The sequence below is a fragment of the Mytilus edulis genome, chromosome 3 (genome assembly GCF_963676685.1).
Source record: "Mytilus edulis chromosome 3, xbMytEdul2.2, whole genome shotgun sequence".
Classification (NCBI taxonomy): domain Eukaryota; kingdom Metazoa; phylum Mollusca; class Bivalvia; order Mytilida; family Mytilidae; genus Mytilus; species Mytilus edulis.
Window position 1 is genome coordinate 103,533,333 of NC_092346.1, and position 17,059 is coordinate 103,550,391.

Genomic DNA, 17,059 nt, shown 5'->3' on the forward strand with positions numbered 1-17,059 from the left:
ATGGTTTTATATCTATTTATGTTATTACTCGCCGGGTTGGCGGGACAGTCAAATAGGCCAGCATGGTTTAAAGTTAGATGACATTTATGCCATTACCACCGACGGTTCAAGTTCAGTGTTGTAAATAGCTAGGTCAGATAGGTTTTCAGAGCCTCTCATGTGGCCGAGTTCTCCGTGAACCTGTGCCGTTAGACCACAGTTTGTTGATATTTCTTTTTTGTGATTTTGCGTTTTGAATATCTTTGTCTTGTGCCCTGTTCATTTACTATTATGTTGCTTTACTCTTTGTCTGGAAATAAAAGCAAAAAAACTGACTACAGTGGCATAACATCACTTAAGCAGAATGGGAAACTTATTACTGACACCAAACAAAAATCTGACGCACTCAACAGGCAGTTTCAATCAGTTTTCTCAGAACCAAACAAAATCACTGCTACTGAATTTGAAAACAATCAATACATGCAACAGAAAACAGCGTACCCTACCATGCCTGACATAAATATCACCATCCAAGGTATCTCAAAATTACTTCTAAATTTAAATCCATCCAAGGCAAGTGGACCAGACGAACTTAAGCCACGTCTCCTTCGGGAGTTAGCACATGAAATTTCACCAATACTATGCCTTATATACCAAAAATCATTAGACACTGGCGAAGTCCCTACTGACTGGCGTACTGCACATGTTTCACCCATCTATAAGAAAGGTTCCAAATATAATCCAGAGAATTATAGACCTATTTCTTTGACATGTATATGTTGTAAACTTATGGAACATGTTGTAGTTAGCGCAATCATGACACACGCAGACAAACATAACATCCTATATCCCCTACAACACGGCTTTCGAAAAAACAGATCTTGTGAAACTCAACTTTTGGAATTTGTAGATGATGTCACTAAAAATATGGAAAACTCAAAACAAACAGATGTACTTATAATGGATTTCTCCAAAGCTTTTGATAAAGTCAGTCATAACTTGTTAACACACAAATTAAATTATTATGGGATACAGGGGAAAACAAATGCATGGATACAGGGCTTCTTATCATGTCGTACCCAAGCAGTCATTCTAGAGGGCGAGACTTCAGGCTATGTCCCTGTAAAGTCCGGAGTGCCTCAAGGATCTGTTCTGGGCCCAAGTCTGTTTTTATTTTATATTAACGACATACCAGTTGGGCTAAATTCCACCATACGCCTATTTGCAGATGACACCATTGCATATCTGGTAATAAAATCAAACAGTGATTGCGAAACCCTTCAAAAAGACCTCAACACACTAGGCATTTGGGAAAATACATGGAAAATGGCTTTTCATCCTGACAAGTGTAAGGGAGCTACCATTTGATTTTTATGGGGGGGGGACTTTTTTTTACATAAATTGTCATCCTGACTTTTTTTTTTTGGCAAGTGTCTCATCCTGCCTTTTTTTTTTACTCAAAACTCCTGCCTATTTTTTTCAAATTTCATCCTAGCCCCCCCATAAAAATCAAATGGTAGCTCCCTAATGTCATGTCCATCAGCCGAAATAAAAATCCATTCGTTTATAATTACACTTTACATGGCCACATTCTTGAACATGTCGATAAGGCAAAATACCTAGGTGTGACAATTCAATCCGACCTAAAATGGCACAGTCACATAAACAACATCTGCAATAAAGCCAACAGCACTCTAGGTTTTCTTCGAAGGAATCTTAACATCAGTTCCACCTCAGTAAAGGAACAGGCATATAAATCTTTAGTCAGACCATCACTAGAATATGCCTGTTCAGTTTGGGACCCTTACTTTACTGAGGATATTAACAAAATAGAAAAGGTACAAAGAAGGGCTGCTAGATATGTCACTAACCGACACAGAAACACCTCAAGCGTTAGTGACATGCTAGATCATTTAAAATGGAGAGACCTTGCTAACAGAAGAACAGATGCACGCCTGGTCATGTTCTATAAAATTACATATCATCTCATTGCAATCACAAAAACAGACAGATTAATTCAACCGCTCAGACAGTCCAGGAACATGCACACACTCTCATACCAAATTCCATCCTGCAGAACACAAATAAGACAACAATCATTTTTCCCACGCACAATTAAAATCTGGAACAGCCTTCCCCTGAGTATTGTTATGAGCGACTCTATAGAGTCGTTCAAAGTAGCCGTCTCAAACTACACCTACAGCCCATAAATTCATCATGTGTAAATAGTTTTATCTTAATATTTTAAAAATAATAAATTAAAAATATGCACTACCACTATGTAAAAATTTTTTGTTTTGTTTATTATCACAAATTTGTATATTTCACTGTATATATGTCTTCACAAAGCAATGCGCAGTACAAGTGACGTAAACTTCAACGTGTTGAAGGCGGTCATTACATAGTAGAAGTAGAAGAAGAAGAAGTATGATTGAGTCTCAGCGGCCAACATCATAGAAAAATCAGCAAAAACAACAACTTGCATGTTGAACTCTTCCATCATCCCGTGCCTACAGCAGGCTTCCAACCAAATTTCAACTCAACTGAAACATATAGCACCACAAAATAATCTATATAAAGGTATTCTGAAGTCTCATACAGTCAGTTGTGTCATTCAATTTGACGTGTTTTTGGAATACAGTCAGTTGTGTTATTCAATTTGACGTGTTTTTGGAATGCAGTCAGGTGTGACAATCAATTTGACGTGTTTTTGGAATGCAGTCAGGTGTGACAATCAATTTGACGTGTTTTTGGAATGCAGTCAGGTGTGACAATCTATTTGACGTGTTTTTGGAATATAGTCAGTTGTGTCATACAATTTGACATGTTTTTTTAATGCAGTCAGGTGTGACAATCAATTTGGCGTGTTTTTTTAATACAATCAGTTGTGTCATTCAATTTGACGTGTTTTTGGAATGCAGTCAGGTGTGTCATTCAATTTGACGTGTTTTTGGAATACAGTCAGGTGTGTATTTCGATATGCCGTGTTTTTGGAATAAAGTCTGTTGTTTAATTCAAGTTAATTTGACGTGTTTTGGGAATATAGTCAGGGTTTTTTTTCATTTAATTTGACGTGTTTTTGGGGACGTGTTTTTGGAATACAGTCAGGTGTGTGTTTCGATATGCCGTGTTTTTGGAATAAAGTCTGTTGTTTAATTCAAGTTTTGTTTAATTCAAGTTAATTTGACGTGTTTTTGGAATATAGTCAGTTTTTTTTTCATTTAATTTGACGTGTTTTGGGAATATCGTCAGGTGGCATCTAATTTGGTTATAGTTGAAAAAGAGAAGTAAAAAGCACATTTTAATAAACTTTCAAACTGTTTAACAAAGAGAATATCAATCATCTCAATCCCCGTGTGTTCCAAAAAAAAAAGACTGAGCCAAATTGAATATAATACCCACCATGCAAATCAAGCATATCCTAGTTGTTATTCAAGTTTCAAACACTGGATAACAATTTCAATGAAATTTGTAAGACGACACTTTTTAAGATAACTGACCTAAAATAAGAAAACCCATCCATCCTTTCAAAATTTAGGTATATAAGGGACCCGTCTCATTGCTTATGTTTTCCCTAGGTAGGAAAGTAAACAAACATCAACATATACTTCTATTAATACGAAGATATTCAACAAAACACAGAGATATTATCATTACTAAATAAAATTGAGAATGGAAATGGGGAATGTGCCAAAGAGACAACAACCCGACCATAGAAAAAAAACCAAAGACAAGATATTTACAAAGAAAGCAATTAAGTCTAGATTTTCAAAATTTTATTACTTGTTAACAGGCGGGAATTGTAACATATTTATACTGGTAATAAATATTCCAGTAAAAGGATTTGTAATCATTAAGTTAAAGTAAATCGTAACTTCGCCAATGCTAAAATTCAATGCACTAAAGTCGTGTTCTAGATAATACAGGGTAGATATTGGACCGCGATCGCGACGGTCTTTGATTAAAACAGGGAAATCTTCCAAAACAAGTATGGACAAATGTTTCTCTAAAATCCTTTGTCCCAAGAGCATATATTACTGGATTCAAAAATGAATTTGAAAATCCTAATATCAGCAAATGTGTCCCGACAATGTCCTTAAGAAAACAAGTCTTGTCTTCACAGATGATCTGTGCGATAGATGTGATCAAGAAAGGCATCCACGTCAATAGAACACATCCAAACACAACGGTGAGAGTTTTCAAAGATTTTGCTGTCCTTGCAGAAATTCGTAATTGTCCGTTACTTAATCTAGGCTGAGTAATGTTTTCAATAGATTCAATTCTTTTTATGTGAATTTGCGCATTTTTGTACAATCTCCCATAGATCACAAACATGGCTGTAATTGGAATAAAAACGCAGCTGGAAAATAATACAATTATGTAATTAGCCGGTACAACATACAAAAAGGAGCAATATTTATTGTACGTTGACACACGCCATCCCATTAATGGCAAGAATCCAACAGCAATAGAAATAATTGATACCAAAATAATTCCAAATATCACTCTTTCCCGTTTCACTATTTGAATATATCTTAGTCCTTTAAAAACAGCGATGTATCTGTCTATCGCAATTAGCATTAGAACTAACAAAGAATCAATACAAGCAGCTATTGTAAAACCAATACGAACCAAACATAAGTCTAGAGTTTTCTCTGAAGCTCTTGTTACGAGAGTTCCAATTGAGACAAAGCCAACGCAAAGGTCTGCAAACCCTAGAGCAGCAATTAGCATGTATGTCGTGTTGTGAAATTTTTTGTTGACAGCAATCACCAACAAAACACAGACATTGATGGCAATAATCAAAATAGTCAGTGGTATAAGACAAATCTGCTTAATGTTTTCATGAATACTATCTGTAGTGGAAATGCATTTCAGAGAATTTGAAAAGTTTTTCGAGTCGACAACTTCTAAATTTTCACATGAGTTCCAGAGAGAGCATTGTATATTCCTATTTTTAAATGTTGGTTGCAGTATATCAATCCATTTAATAAAGTTACGTCTTGCAGGAGCTAAAGCCGTCCAATTCATTTGAATGTGTTAAAATTAATTCCAAATTTTACTTGGGGATAAAAATAGACTTTTTATCACGTATCACAATTAGTTAAGAAAACAATCTGATAACTCCAAATATATGAATTAGATAAAAGAATTATTAACTACTTTTTAAGAAGTATTTAACCGATAATCTGTTTATTCCTGTAAGAAACCTTATCTACGAATGACGTGTGGCGATTACAAAATCTGTATGTACATCTGCGCCTTCCCTCTTCAAGTAAGATGAAATCATCACAATTGCTTGTTCAGAAACGGATATATAATGACAAGATAATATGAAAAATGTTGAATATTGAGTATAATGGACTCTGAAATAATGACACGGCGGCCGGCATGATGTGGATGTTTAGAAATGTTATTGAAATAGCGATAAAAGAGGTCAAATACATGTCAAATCTGTAATTCCATTCTTTTATTCACAATATACATGTGGTTTTGGCTCTGATTCTGACCAATTTTTATATACTAAATATATATTTATATGCCACATTGTTGTTGATACCAATTATGTAAATCAATTGTATCTAATTTTATGCCCTTTATTGGCCCTTTAATTTGGGAATTAAAAATACCCTATTCTATTCTAATCTATAAAGAAAAAAAAGTAAAAAATGAATTATAAGAAAAGGCATATTACACATTGCAAAAGTGTCGTTGTTCTACGACTTCATAGCAAATGAACCTCATTGTCTTAAGACGTCTCGAGACAGTCTTGAGACATACACCTTATGTCTTGAGACATAGAGCATACGTCTTAAGACATGAAACCATTGAAGATGTGTCTTGAGACATGGAATATATGTCTTAAGACATGTATCTTGAAGACATTTTTGAAACTTCAAAAATTGTATCCTCTCATCCAAGACGTCTTGAAAAAAAATGTTGGTGTCTTGAAGACATTGAAACAAAAAAATACCAGTGGCCCATAAAATATATTCTAAACACATAAAAAACTTGGAATTATTTTTAATTATGGAATTTGCTTGTTTTGTTGTTGAAATTTTTTATAAATTCCATGTTTATTCTGTACTGAAATGTTCTGTGCTGCGCACAACACTTTCTATTACAAAGAAAATAGTTTATTTTCAATAGAATGTACTGTGCCGCGCACAACACTATCTAACCAAAATACATTTTATGGAAAGTGTTATTCACCGCTCAAAAGATTGTAATACCAAATAAACCTGGAATTTGTTAAAAATTTTAAACACAAGAAATTATGCAAATTTCATAATTAAAAATAATTCCAAGTTCAAATAATAGCCTGTTAAACGTTTTTATATGCAAAATGGTTTTTGTAAGAAGACATCTAACTGACAGAAGATAATTTAAGGTAATTTCGGTGAATAATGGCAAAAACTTTTTTTTATGACATTGTAATTTTTTTTAAAATAAAATTGATGATTTTTCACTTCTTCTGAGATCAACAATGCTTCCAGATTAATGTTTTTTTTAAGGTAAAACTAGAATTCAAAGTTCCTCTGATGTTCTGGGTCAAAACATGTCATGGAGGATTGAATTTTGTATATTATGCTGAAGAGATAATTGGATGTTGCTCCACAAATAATCCATTCAAAGTTAACATCTCTAGAAAACATTGGTCCTAGATCATGATCATATCCTATTGAACCTCCATTAGTGACTTTGAGAATAGAAGTATGGTTACTCTTGGTCTTCTTTGTACCAGCAGTAAAACCATCGCCAAAGTGAGCCATCTGTTTGACTGTGCAGGATGTACAAGCAGGCAGACAGAATGGGATTTTTAATTCGATTACTTGTGTAGAGACAGTGACACCCTCTGCATGTTAAGAACCATTGCAACATAAGGAATTTCGTAGGTGGCCTTTTGCAAGGCAAAATGTCTCTCCCTTTTCACTAAACCCTCATTTTTAAATGGCACAATTGGTAAAGGTAAACCATTAAAGGTCAAAGTACAGCCTTCAACAGAGCCTAACCTCACACCAAACAGTCAGCAGGCAATAAAGGGCCTCAAAAATTTCCAGTCTAACCTCTTTCAGACAGGAAAACCAATGGTCTAAGATACATGTATATAAAAATTGAGAAACAATTATTAAACACATAATAAGCCCACTGAACATCAGGTTCTTGACATAGGGAAGGTGCAAAAAAATGCACTGGGTTTAAACGTTTTATCTGGCACCAACCTTCACCCCAACCTGATACAGTGGTTCATGCATTTAAACTAGTATTGATCTTTATCGAAAATATATGAACACTTCCATGACTTTAGTTGTAATATCTGTTTTCAAAGCCATATACCTTCCAAAATAAATGTTTCTCTCCCCTCACAAATATTCACAGATGACAAATATTTCAGTTATGTTTAGTCAACTTTAATTTTCAAATAAATAGAATTGTATAAGCAACAAAAATGAATTGAATTAATGTCAAATATTTGATTCCAAACTATGTATCTTCTTTCTTGCATGCTGAAGTTGTTTTCTTATCTGTAAATATAGATTGAAATAAAATATTAATTTACATGGCATTTATGAGTTTGTTTATTGATAATTTCAGCTTTAAAAACTAGAGGCTCTAAAGAGCCTGTGTCGCTCACCTTGGTCTATATGAATATTAAACAAAGGAAGCAGATGGATTCATGACAAAGTTGTGTTTTGGTGATAGTGATGTGTTTGTAAATCTTACTTTACTAAACAGTCTTGCTGCTTAAAATTATCTCTATCTATAATGAACTTGGCCCAGTAGTTTCAGTGGAAATGTTAATAAAAATTTACAAATTTTATAAAAATTGTTAAAAATTGACTATAAAGGACAATAACTCCTTAGGGGGTCAATTGACCATTTCCGTCATGTTGACTTATTTGTAAATCTTACTTTGCTGAACATGATTGCTGTGTACAGTTTATCTTTATCTATAATAATATTCAAGATAACAACCAAAAACAGCAAAATTTCCTTAAAATTACCGATTCAGGGGCAGCAACCCAACAAAGGGTTGTCAGATTCATCTGAAAATTACAGGGCAGATAGATCTTGATCTGATAAACAATTATACCCCATGTCAGATTTGCTCTTAATGCTTTGGTTTTTGAGTTATAAGCCAAAAACTGCATTTTACCCCTATGTTCTATTTTTAGCTGTGGTGGCCATCTTGATTTGATGGCCAGGTCACCGGACACATTTTTTAAACTAGATACCCCAAAGATGATTGTTGCCAAGTTTGGATTAATTTGGACCAGTAGTTTCAGAGGAGAAGACTTTTGTAAAAGATAACTAAGATTTACAAAAAATGGTTATAAATTGACTATAAAGGGCAATAACTCCTAAAGGGGTCAACTGACCATTTCGGTCATGTTGACTTATTTGTAAATCTTACTTTGCTGAACATTATTGCTGTTTACAGTTTATCTCTATCTATAAAAATATTCAAGATAATAACCAAAAACAGCAAAATTTCCTTAAAATTACAAATTCAGGGGCAGCAACCCAACAAAGGGTTGTCTGATTTGTCTGAAAATTTCAGGGCAGATAGATCTTGACCTGATAAACAATTTTATCCTGATTTAGGATAATTTCTCACAATTTGATTGGCTGATATTGTCCTAATAAATTTCAGTACAATTTTTTATTACGTCAATAGGAATTATCTCCCTTATTTATCACGTCAATTGGGATTATCTCCCTTATACCATTGACCTAATAAAAAAATAAAAAAATAAATGGCTTCATAGTCCTAATATTTTATTTTTTTACAGTTTTAGATTAAATATCTAAAACATATTTCGTTGATATTGTCCTTATATTGAATTTAAATATAATAATATGTAATATAACAAAATCAGGATAAATTCGTTACACAGTGTTTAATTGTCCTAATACGGAATTTATCGGGTCAATAAAATTCATATCGGGTTTGGCTACGCCTCACCCGATATGAATTTTATTGACCCGATAAATTCTCGTATTAGGACAATTACACACTGTGTAACTAAAAATACCCCTGTCAGATTTGCTCTAAATGCTTTGGTTTTTGAGTTATAAGCCAAAAACTACATTTTACCCCTATGTTCTATTTTTAGCCGTGGCGGCCATCTTGGTTGGTTGACCGGGTCATGACACACATTTTTAAACTAGATACCCCAATAATGATTGTGGCCAAGTTTGGTTTAATTTGGCCCAGTAGTTTCAGAGGAGAAGATTTTTGTAAAAGCTAATGACGATGGACAACGACGATGGACAACGACGACGGACGCCAAGTGATGGGAAAAGCTCACTTGGCCCTTTGGGCCAGGTGAGCTAAAAATTCACAACAGTATCTACTCATAGGTGTATTATCTGTTCTTGATATGAATTCCAACATATAGTATTACACTGTAGTATCTTTGCATAACTGAACTAAAGCAAAATTGAAAATCAATAAAAGAACAGAATTGCACATATCTTATCTATTAAATACAAGGGCAATAACTCAATAAATGAGTTCAAATGTCCCCCATGTTGCACATATCTTATCTATTAAACACAAAGGCAATAACTCAATGAATGGTGAATGTGTTCATGTGACACAAATATCATATAAAGTTATAAAGGGACATAACTGAAGAACATGCATGACATGTAAATGTGATGCTCCCCAAATTTGTACTTGATCAGAGTTTTGTGGTAAAAAGTATAGTGTATAAGTTTCATACCATTTTGCGAAGGCAAACTCAAGGTAGTGAACTAAAAGGAAAAACTCAGCAATTTTTCCATTTTTTTTAAAGGGAAAGATAAAAGATATATTACAAGAAGATGTGGTATGAGTGCAAATGAGACAACTCTCACTCCAAGTCACAATTTGAAAAAGAAAAAAACATTATTGGTCAAAGTATGGGTTTCAACATAGAGCCTTAGCTCCCACAGAACAGTAGGCTATAAAGGGCCCCAAAAATGACTAGTGTAAAACCATTCAAAAGGGTAAAACAACAGTCTAATTTATGTAAAAAAAATCAGAAAACATTTTTATTAAAAGTGACACCACCCAAATTCAATCTTGCCCTTTTTTTTGCGGTAATAAGAATTGTGTATAAGTTTCATTACTTTTGGTTGAGGCTAACTTAAGTTAGAAAACAGAAAAAAGAAAATTCAGCAGTTTTTCCATTTGTAAAGGGGCATAACTCTAAAACGATTAAAATGACGCCACCAAAATTCAATCTTGACACACGTTTTGTGCTATTAAGCATTTTGTATATGTTTTTATAACATTTGGTCAAGTTATTCAAAACTAAAGTTAGAGATTGGAAACCAATTTTGATCATTGAACATTGTTTTTCCTGGTATTAATATTGATTTTGTTATCAGAAAATTAAAAGCAAACTAAATATTACTGTTATATATATATACATATACAGATTCAAAGATCTATAATCTGTCTAAACCTGTATCTTGGCATTATACAGTCATGTTTTCCTCTGACTGTTTAAATGACTTCTTTACACTAAATCCATTGGATGTTGGATGTGTACTGATTGATAATTTAGTCCAAGATCGAGATTTTTTTATTAGATGATAGTGGCTTTAAACTAGCTGCCAGTAGCTGTGAGTACTCTCAGATCTGCACTTAGCTGTCTTTTTGTTGTTGGGATAAATAAACAAGTACTGTGGATTCATTAATATTCGTTGGATACCAATTTTCGTGGATTTCGTTGGTACAAGAGAACCACGAATTCAAATGTTCAACAAATGACAAATTTTCTAAAGGAATAAGTGTAGACTTTGCCAAAACCACGAAATTAAATATCCACGAATATGTAAATTTTCCTCAAACCACGAAAATTGGTACCCACGAAAATAAATGAATCCACAGTACCCAGCCATGTCTACTCTGTGTTGTATTTCTATTTGTATCATTTGATGAGTTAAGCCTTTTTCAACTGATTTTTATAGTTTATTCTTATGTTGTACTTTCACACCACTGTCCCAAGTTAGAGGGAGGGTTTGGATCTCGCTTACATGTTGAACCCCACCCCCACACATTCTGTACAAATGTGCCTGTCAGGAGCCTGTTATTCAGTTGTTAATGTTTGTTGATGTGTTACATATTATTTTTTTTTGTTAATTTTTTGTACTTAAATTAGGTGGTTTGTTTTCTTGTTTGAAATGTTTTACATTTGTCATTTCACTGCCTTTTATAGCTGACTGTATGGTATGGGCTTTGCTCATTGTTGAAGGTTGTACGATTAACTATAGTCATGATCATGTCAGATGATAGTTGTTAATTTCTTTGTCATTTGGTCTCTTGTGGAGAGTTGTCTCATTGGCAATCATACCACATCTTCTTTTTTTATATTTGGGACATTCAAGGAAACAATTCTTTTAAAAATATTTGTTCTGCAATGATTTTCAAACTTGTCTAAAATATTGATGACATAAAACTTAACATAAATTTCATAACAAGAGTGCACACACTGAAATGTCTCTACTTCTTTACTAATCATTGATATTATGTTGATGGTCCTAAATATAACTGTCACAATGACATAAACTTAACATTTACCAATTGAGGTCAAGGTCAAATAAAACCTGTGTGACTAACATATAGTTCATACAATATTTCCATACACCAAATAATTATTAGATATAGGAGTATGTGGTGTGAGTGCCAATGAGACAACTCTCCATCCAAATAACAATTTATAAAAGTAAACCATTATAGGTCAATGTACAGCCATCAACACGGAGCCTTGGCTCACACCGAACAAAAAGCTATAAAAAAGTTGACCATATAGTTTTTAAAAAGACCAAAACTTAAAAATTTACCTTTGACCACTGAACCATAAAAATGAGGTCAAGGTCAGATGACACCTACCAGCTAGACATGTACACCTTATCATCATTCCATACACCAATTATAGTAGACCTATTGCATACAGTATAAGAAAAACAGACCAAAACACAAAAACTTAACTATTACAGCTGAACCATAAAAATTAGGTCAAGGTCACATGACACCTGCCAGTTGGACATGTACACCTTACAGTCCTTCCATACACTGAATATACAAGAAAATGAGGTCAAAGACATTGGACATGTGACTGATGGAAACTTCATAACATGAGGCATCTATATACAAAGTATGATGCATCCAAGTCTTCAACCCTCTAAAATATGAAGCTTTTGAGAGTTAGCTGCCGCTGCCAACACCAGGGCACTGTATCACTATCACTATGTCCAGCTTTCTGCGACAAAAGTTGCAGGCTCGACAAAAATCTGGTAAGAATTGTACACATTAGAGCACTTGTAACATGTGTAAGGCAGTTTTCCATATAATGATTGTTTCCAAGGGGCATGTATATCTATTTAGATATATGTTAATTGTTAAGTCTTTATACCTTAAACACACAGGCTTGTTCCTCAGGCATGCCAGGAAACACTTTCTAGTAAATAAGATATGTCCAATTGCCATTGATTCATTCTCTGGATTTTATATGCAAAATATTCCCCTGAAAAAAAAAATATATGATTTCTCATTCATGTGATCATGCATACTAATATGTTGTTGAATAACTCAATGACACTGAAAACAAATGTATTGCATTACTTATTAATGTTTATTATAAATACATGTACATGTACTTTGACCAAGAGGATACTATTTTGCAGAAAAGTTTCATTTCTTTCACAATAAATATATATTTTGTGTACATGTACAAAAACTATTTTATTAATCTCAGGGATACCAACTTCCAGTGCATACATGTACTACATGTTTTTGCAAACTGGAACTCATTCACTTTACTGAATTAGTTAGTTCAGAAGAAATTTTGCAATTGCTATACATATATATATATATTGTAGTTTGTTGTACATGTCATATAGTAGTAATGCATAAATAAGTACATTCTAATTGGTACTGAATTGTATTTCCAATATAGTAAATCCAGCTAAAATGCACAAATATTATAAAGCATTCTATATAAAAAAAAAATACAATGTACGTCAAAAAAAATGTCCCAACATTGTTTGGTAATCATGGTATTTTCACCCAAACTAATAATGTTATAGATATCAAATTTTTTTTGGACCATAACTCTGGACATAATCATCAGACCAAAATACCATTCAAACTTGATCTATAACTTGTGTCATGATACAACTTTATAACTAACATTAAATCAATATCTTCAAGAAGGAAGAAAAAAGTGTGGAAAACTGATTTGCCTGACTGAGAATTGACAGACAGACAGACAGACAGACGGAGTGCAAACTTAATTCCACATCAACTTCATTGGTAGGGGACTAATTAAAAGCAAATTACAAAATCAAGATTCTTTATTAACAGCAAATTTATTATACAGTTATTAACATAAAGAGTAAGCAATTTTTCTTCTTAACATTTATTTAAGCCTTAAATGGAGAGTTGTCTCATTGGCACTCATACCACATACTCCTATATCTAATAATTATTTGGTGTATGGAAATATTGTATGAACTATATGTTAGTCACACAGGTTGGGAACACTGATAATTTTTATTTATAAATACTTACATATCTGTTTCTAGCTGCAGCACATGTCTAAATTCTTATTTCTTGTGTACTTCATTTTACTCCTTTAGCCTTTCCAGTCCTGGGGCAATTTGCCAAATGTTTCATTTCTTGTGAATCCTAGTAGAAATGAAATATTAAAATAATAGTTGTGTGTTCCCTTCTATAATTCCTTTAATTATTCCTATTAATAAGTAAAATCAATTATCATTTATAATGAATTTATCTGTCGCAAATATTTTCCAATCATGTTCATTGATTACAAATGTATGTTCATTTTTGTTCAGCAAGGAAACTGGTATCAGGTCTGTTCGCATCCTTCACGTTCGCACCTCACATGTTCGCCCCCGAAGTCTGTTCGCACCCTACACGTTCACGCCCAATTTTTATTCTCATTTCAGCTATATGTTTATACCAAATAATCATATTTTCTTAAACATGTTAAATAAAATGTGAGGAATTATAATAAAGATTTTTTTAAATTAATTTGATGTCATAATTATTAAATGTTAATTATAAATGTAAATCTCACTTTTATTTAAAAACAATAAAAAAAACAAATGTTTATCATGTTTAAAGCAATAAATTTAAAATACCATGACACAATTTTTTTTATCAGAATCTCACTGACTTTATTTGGAAACTATGAAAAAAGGTATGTTTATAGCAATACATTTACCATGTTTACCAAAACTCAATTACAAATAAAAACACAAAACCAAAAAAAAAAAGGGGCGACAACATGTAGGGTGCGAATGCGAAAGAGGGCGAACATGAGTGGGCACAAAGGTGATTGGGCATGAACAGACCCGGATTCTAGGAAACTTAATTGTATTTTTGAATTTTAAACAACTATTTTTAAGAAAAATTCTTTATTAAAGTATATATTACATACTTCCAATTACATATCAGCATCAAATGATATCATGTTTAACCACAAGATGTCAACTTGCATGTATTTAAAACTTACATGTATTTAAAGTATATATTCAAGATGCAGATCCAGGATTTTCCAAAAAGAGGGTCCTGAGGCCCACGAAACTAGGCAATGTTTGGACATGTTAGAGTAGAACATGTAAAATATTCTATGCATTAACAGTAACCTAATATGTTGCAGCACTGTAAAAAAAAGGGGGGGCTAAAATTGCTGGGTTTAAGTTTTTAATTTTCTAAAAATAAAAATACACATTTAATTTTATTTATATATATGTTGTGTACAAGTTGTAATGTTGTACAAATTACAATTTGTACAGAATTTTTGTACAAGTTATCAGTGTTTTATGACCTGCTGAACAAAAATGGATGATGCAAGCACAGTCTTTTGCTCCGCATATTTCTGTCAATTTTTCACAACTTCATGATACAGTCTAATACTGAGCATTGATACAAAAACATTATAAGACCTCACAAAGATTTTGTATAGATATGAATATGGTATAAGGAAAAAAATAAAATTAGAATTTAAACCATTCAGGTATCCTCATTTCCAGTTTGAAGGCAAGGAGAATAGCACTAAATGTTAGGTTGACGTATATTTTTTTGAATTTAAAAGATTACACTGGTACATTGTATAAGTTAAACCTGTATCACCTGTTGCAAGAAGGTAGGTGTCAAAAATCTTATAACTTGTACAAAAACCCTGTACAAATTATAATTTGTACAAACTTACATCTTGTACACAACATATATATACACTGTATCTATTCCACGCATGTATGGAATGTAATACATGTAATATGCCTTAAGAGTTTTCCAGATTAATAGGTGACCTTTAGAAGTTAATTTCTGTGTCATTTTGGACTCTTGCGGACAGTTGTCTCATTGCAATCAATCAATCTTCTTTTTTATAGCTTGTACAATGTATTACTGATAGTAAATTTTGAGATGAAAACATCAATTTTTTTTAAAGGGTCTTACAGGATCAAGGAACCTATAAATCATGGTTAATAGCACAAATAAATCAATTTGAAGCCTGCAGAAGCAACCAAACTTGAACACAGGTCCTCAAACACCTTAACGCTATTTGTCCGCCATTACTGGATATCACACAGATTCCCATAATATTTTGACGTCATAAAACATAATATCTGACGCCACAATGGAAAAGTGATTGTTGTATGCGTCAAAAGTTCAAGCCGCCAGGTCAGCCGGGATAAGCGATAAGGTGTATTGTTGAAGGCCTGACAGTCAGAGGCGGATTTAGGGGGGCCCGGGCCCCCCTTTTTTGGAGAAAATTTGGTTGCTTATATAGGGAATCACTGACGCGTGACTGGAGCAGGCCCCCTCTTAGGTCAGTCAGTGGGCCCCCACTTATGAAATTTCCTGGATCCGCCACTGACAGTGACCTATACTTTCTTATTTAGCGCCATTTGGTCTCATACCATGCCCTGAGACTACTATATATAGTCTCAGTCATGCCATATCACTTTTTATATCTTTCTGAAACACAAAATGCATTTAACTTTTTAATATCTAAATTATGGATGCAAGGCCTTAAAACCTTTCAAACTGCACAGATAAGTCTGTACACAGAAGAGTTTTTGAGGTGTAAAACAGTGTGAATACAGCCACTTTTGTCCGTTGGTGATGAACCTTACGTAACCCATTTAACATTGTTTAATGAGTTGTCAGAACTATTCCACTCTTTATGGGGCGAGTTGGTGTGCAAGAGAGGGGCGATGTGTTAGAAGGTTGGACGAGTAGTAATCTCGGACTAGACGAGTTGGTGAAAAAGTGGGGCGACTTCCAATGGGGCGAGCTGTTATACATGGATTCTATCTGCATGACATTATGGATTCTATCTGCATAACCTTAATAATGATGATGATATTAAATCAACGATTTATTTACTTAACCCAGTAAATCTGGTTGACACCAGACAAATATGTAATTATTTAAGTCAAGCTTTTGAACTTCGTAATAAAAATCTAATGTCAGTTGGTCTACCATAAGTATAAGTTACAAAAAAATAATTCATACAGACTTCGTCCCCATTTACAGGTAATGCCTGCCTCATATTACTGTGTAATACTGTGATATTATATATATAATTAGTACTTGAAATGTTTCTTTATGTTGTATTTGCATAAATTGTCATGTTTAATGTGTTTGTATCTTGGAATACGCATTGTATCATATGTGCTTTGTCCAATAAAATATTTGAATTTGAATTGAAAGGTGGTAATAAAATATCTCTATCTGTAAAGAAATTACCTTTTCTTCGTTCTTCTCCACGATGCTATCATATATATCCTTATCTAACTCTGGAAAATGGTCAAGATGCGTTTTCACTGCCACTGGTAACATTTTCCTTCACAGGTGTTGCTGTAACTTTCACTTCCGGTATGACGTAGTTTGACAAAAAATCGTGCAGACGAAAATATTAAGGTGAGGCCAAACAAACAAAAAATATTAATCTGATAAGTATGCAAAGGTGTGATCTCCTTTGGAAACATAGTTATTTTTATTAAGTGGCATTTTTATTTAGCAGTTTTTTTCTAGTTTGCACAAATATCA

General features: G+C 33.3%; 1 protein-coding gene and 1 long non-coding RNA gene across 2 annotated transcripts; both read right to left on the reverse strand.

The window, feature by feature from the left end:
• Nucleotides 1–3,831: 3,831 nt before the first annotated feature.
• Nucleotides 3,832–4,713, reverse strand: LOC139515550 (glucose-dependent insulinotropic receptor-like). The gene has a single exon (XM_071305127.1). The coding sequence runs from the start codon at nucleotides 4,711–4,713 to the stop codon at nucleotides 3,880–3,882; it is 834 nt and encodes a 277-aa protein (XP_071161228.1). The 3' UTR covers nucleotides 3,832–3,879.
• Nucleotides 4,714–7,381: 2,668 nt separating this feature from the next.
• LOC139518062 (uncharacterized) lies at nucleotides 7,382–16,889 on the reverse strand. Its single transcript, XR_011663279.1, has 4 exons — nucleotides 16,757–16,889; nucleotides 13,547–13,663; nucleotides 12,390–12,500; nucleotides 7,382–7,505 (listed from the first exon to the last, which is right to left on the reverse strand). It is a non-coding gene; the product is annotated as an uncharacterized lncRNA (long non-coding RNA).
• Between the last annotated feature and the right edge of the window lie 170 nt (nucleotides 16,890–17,059).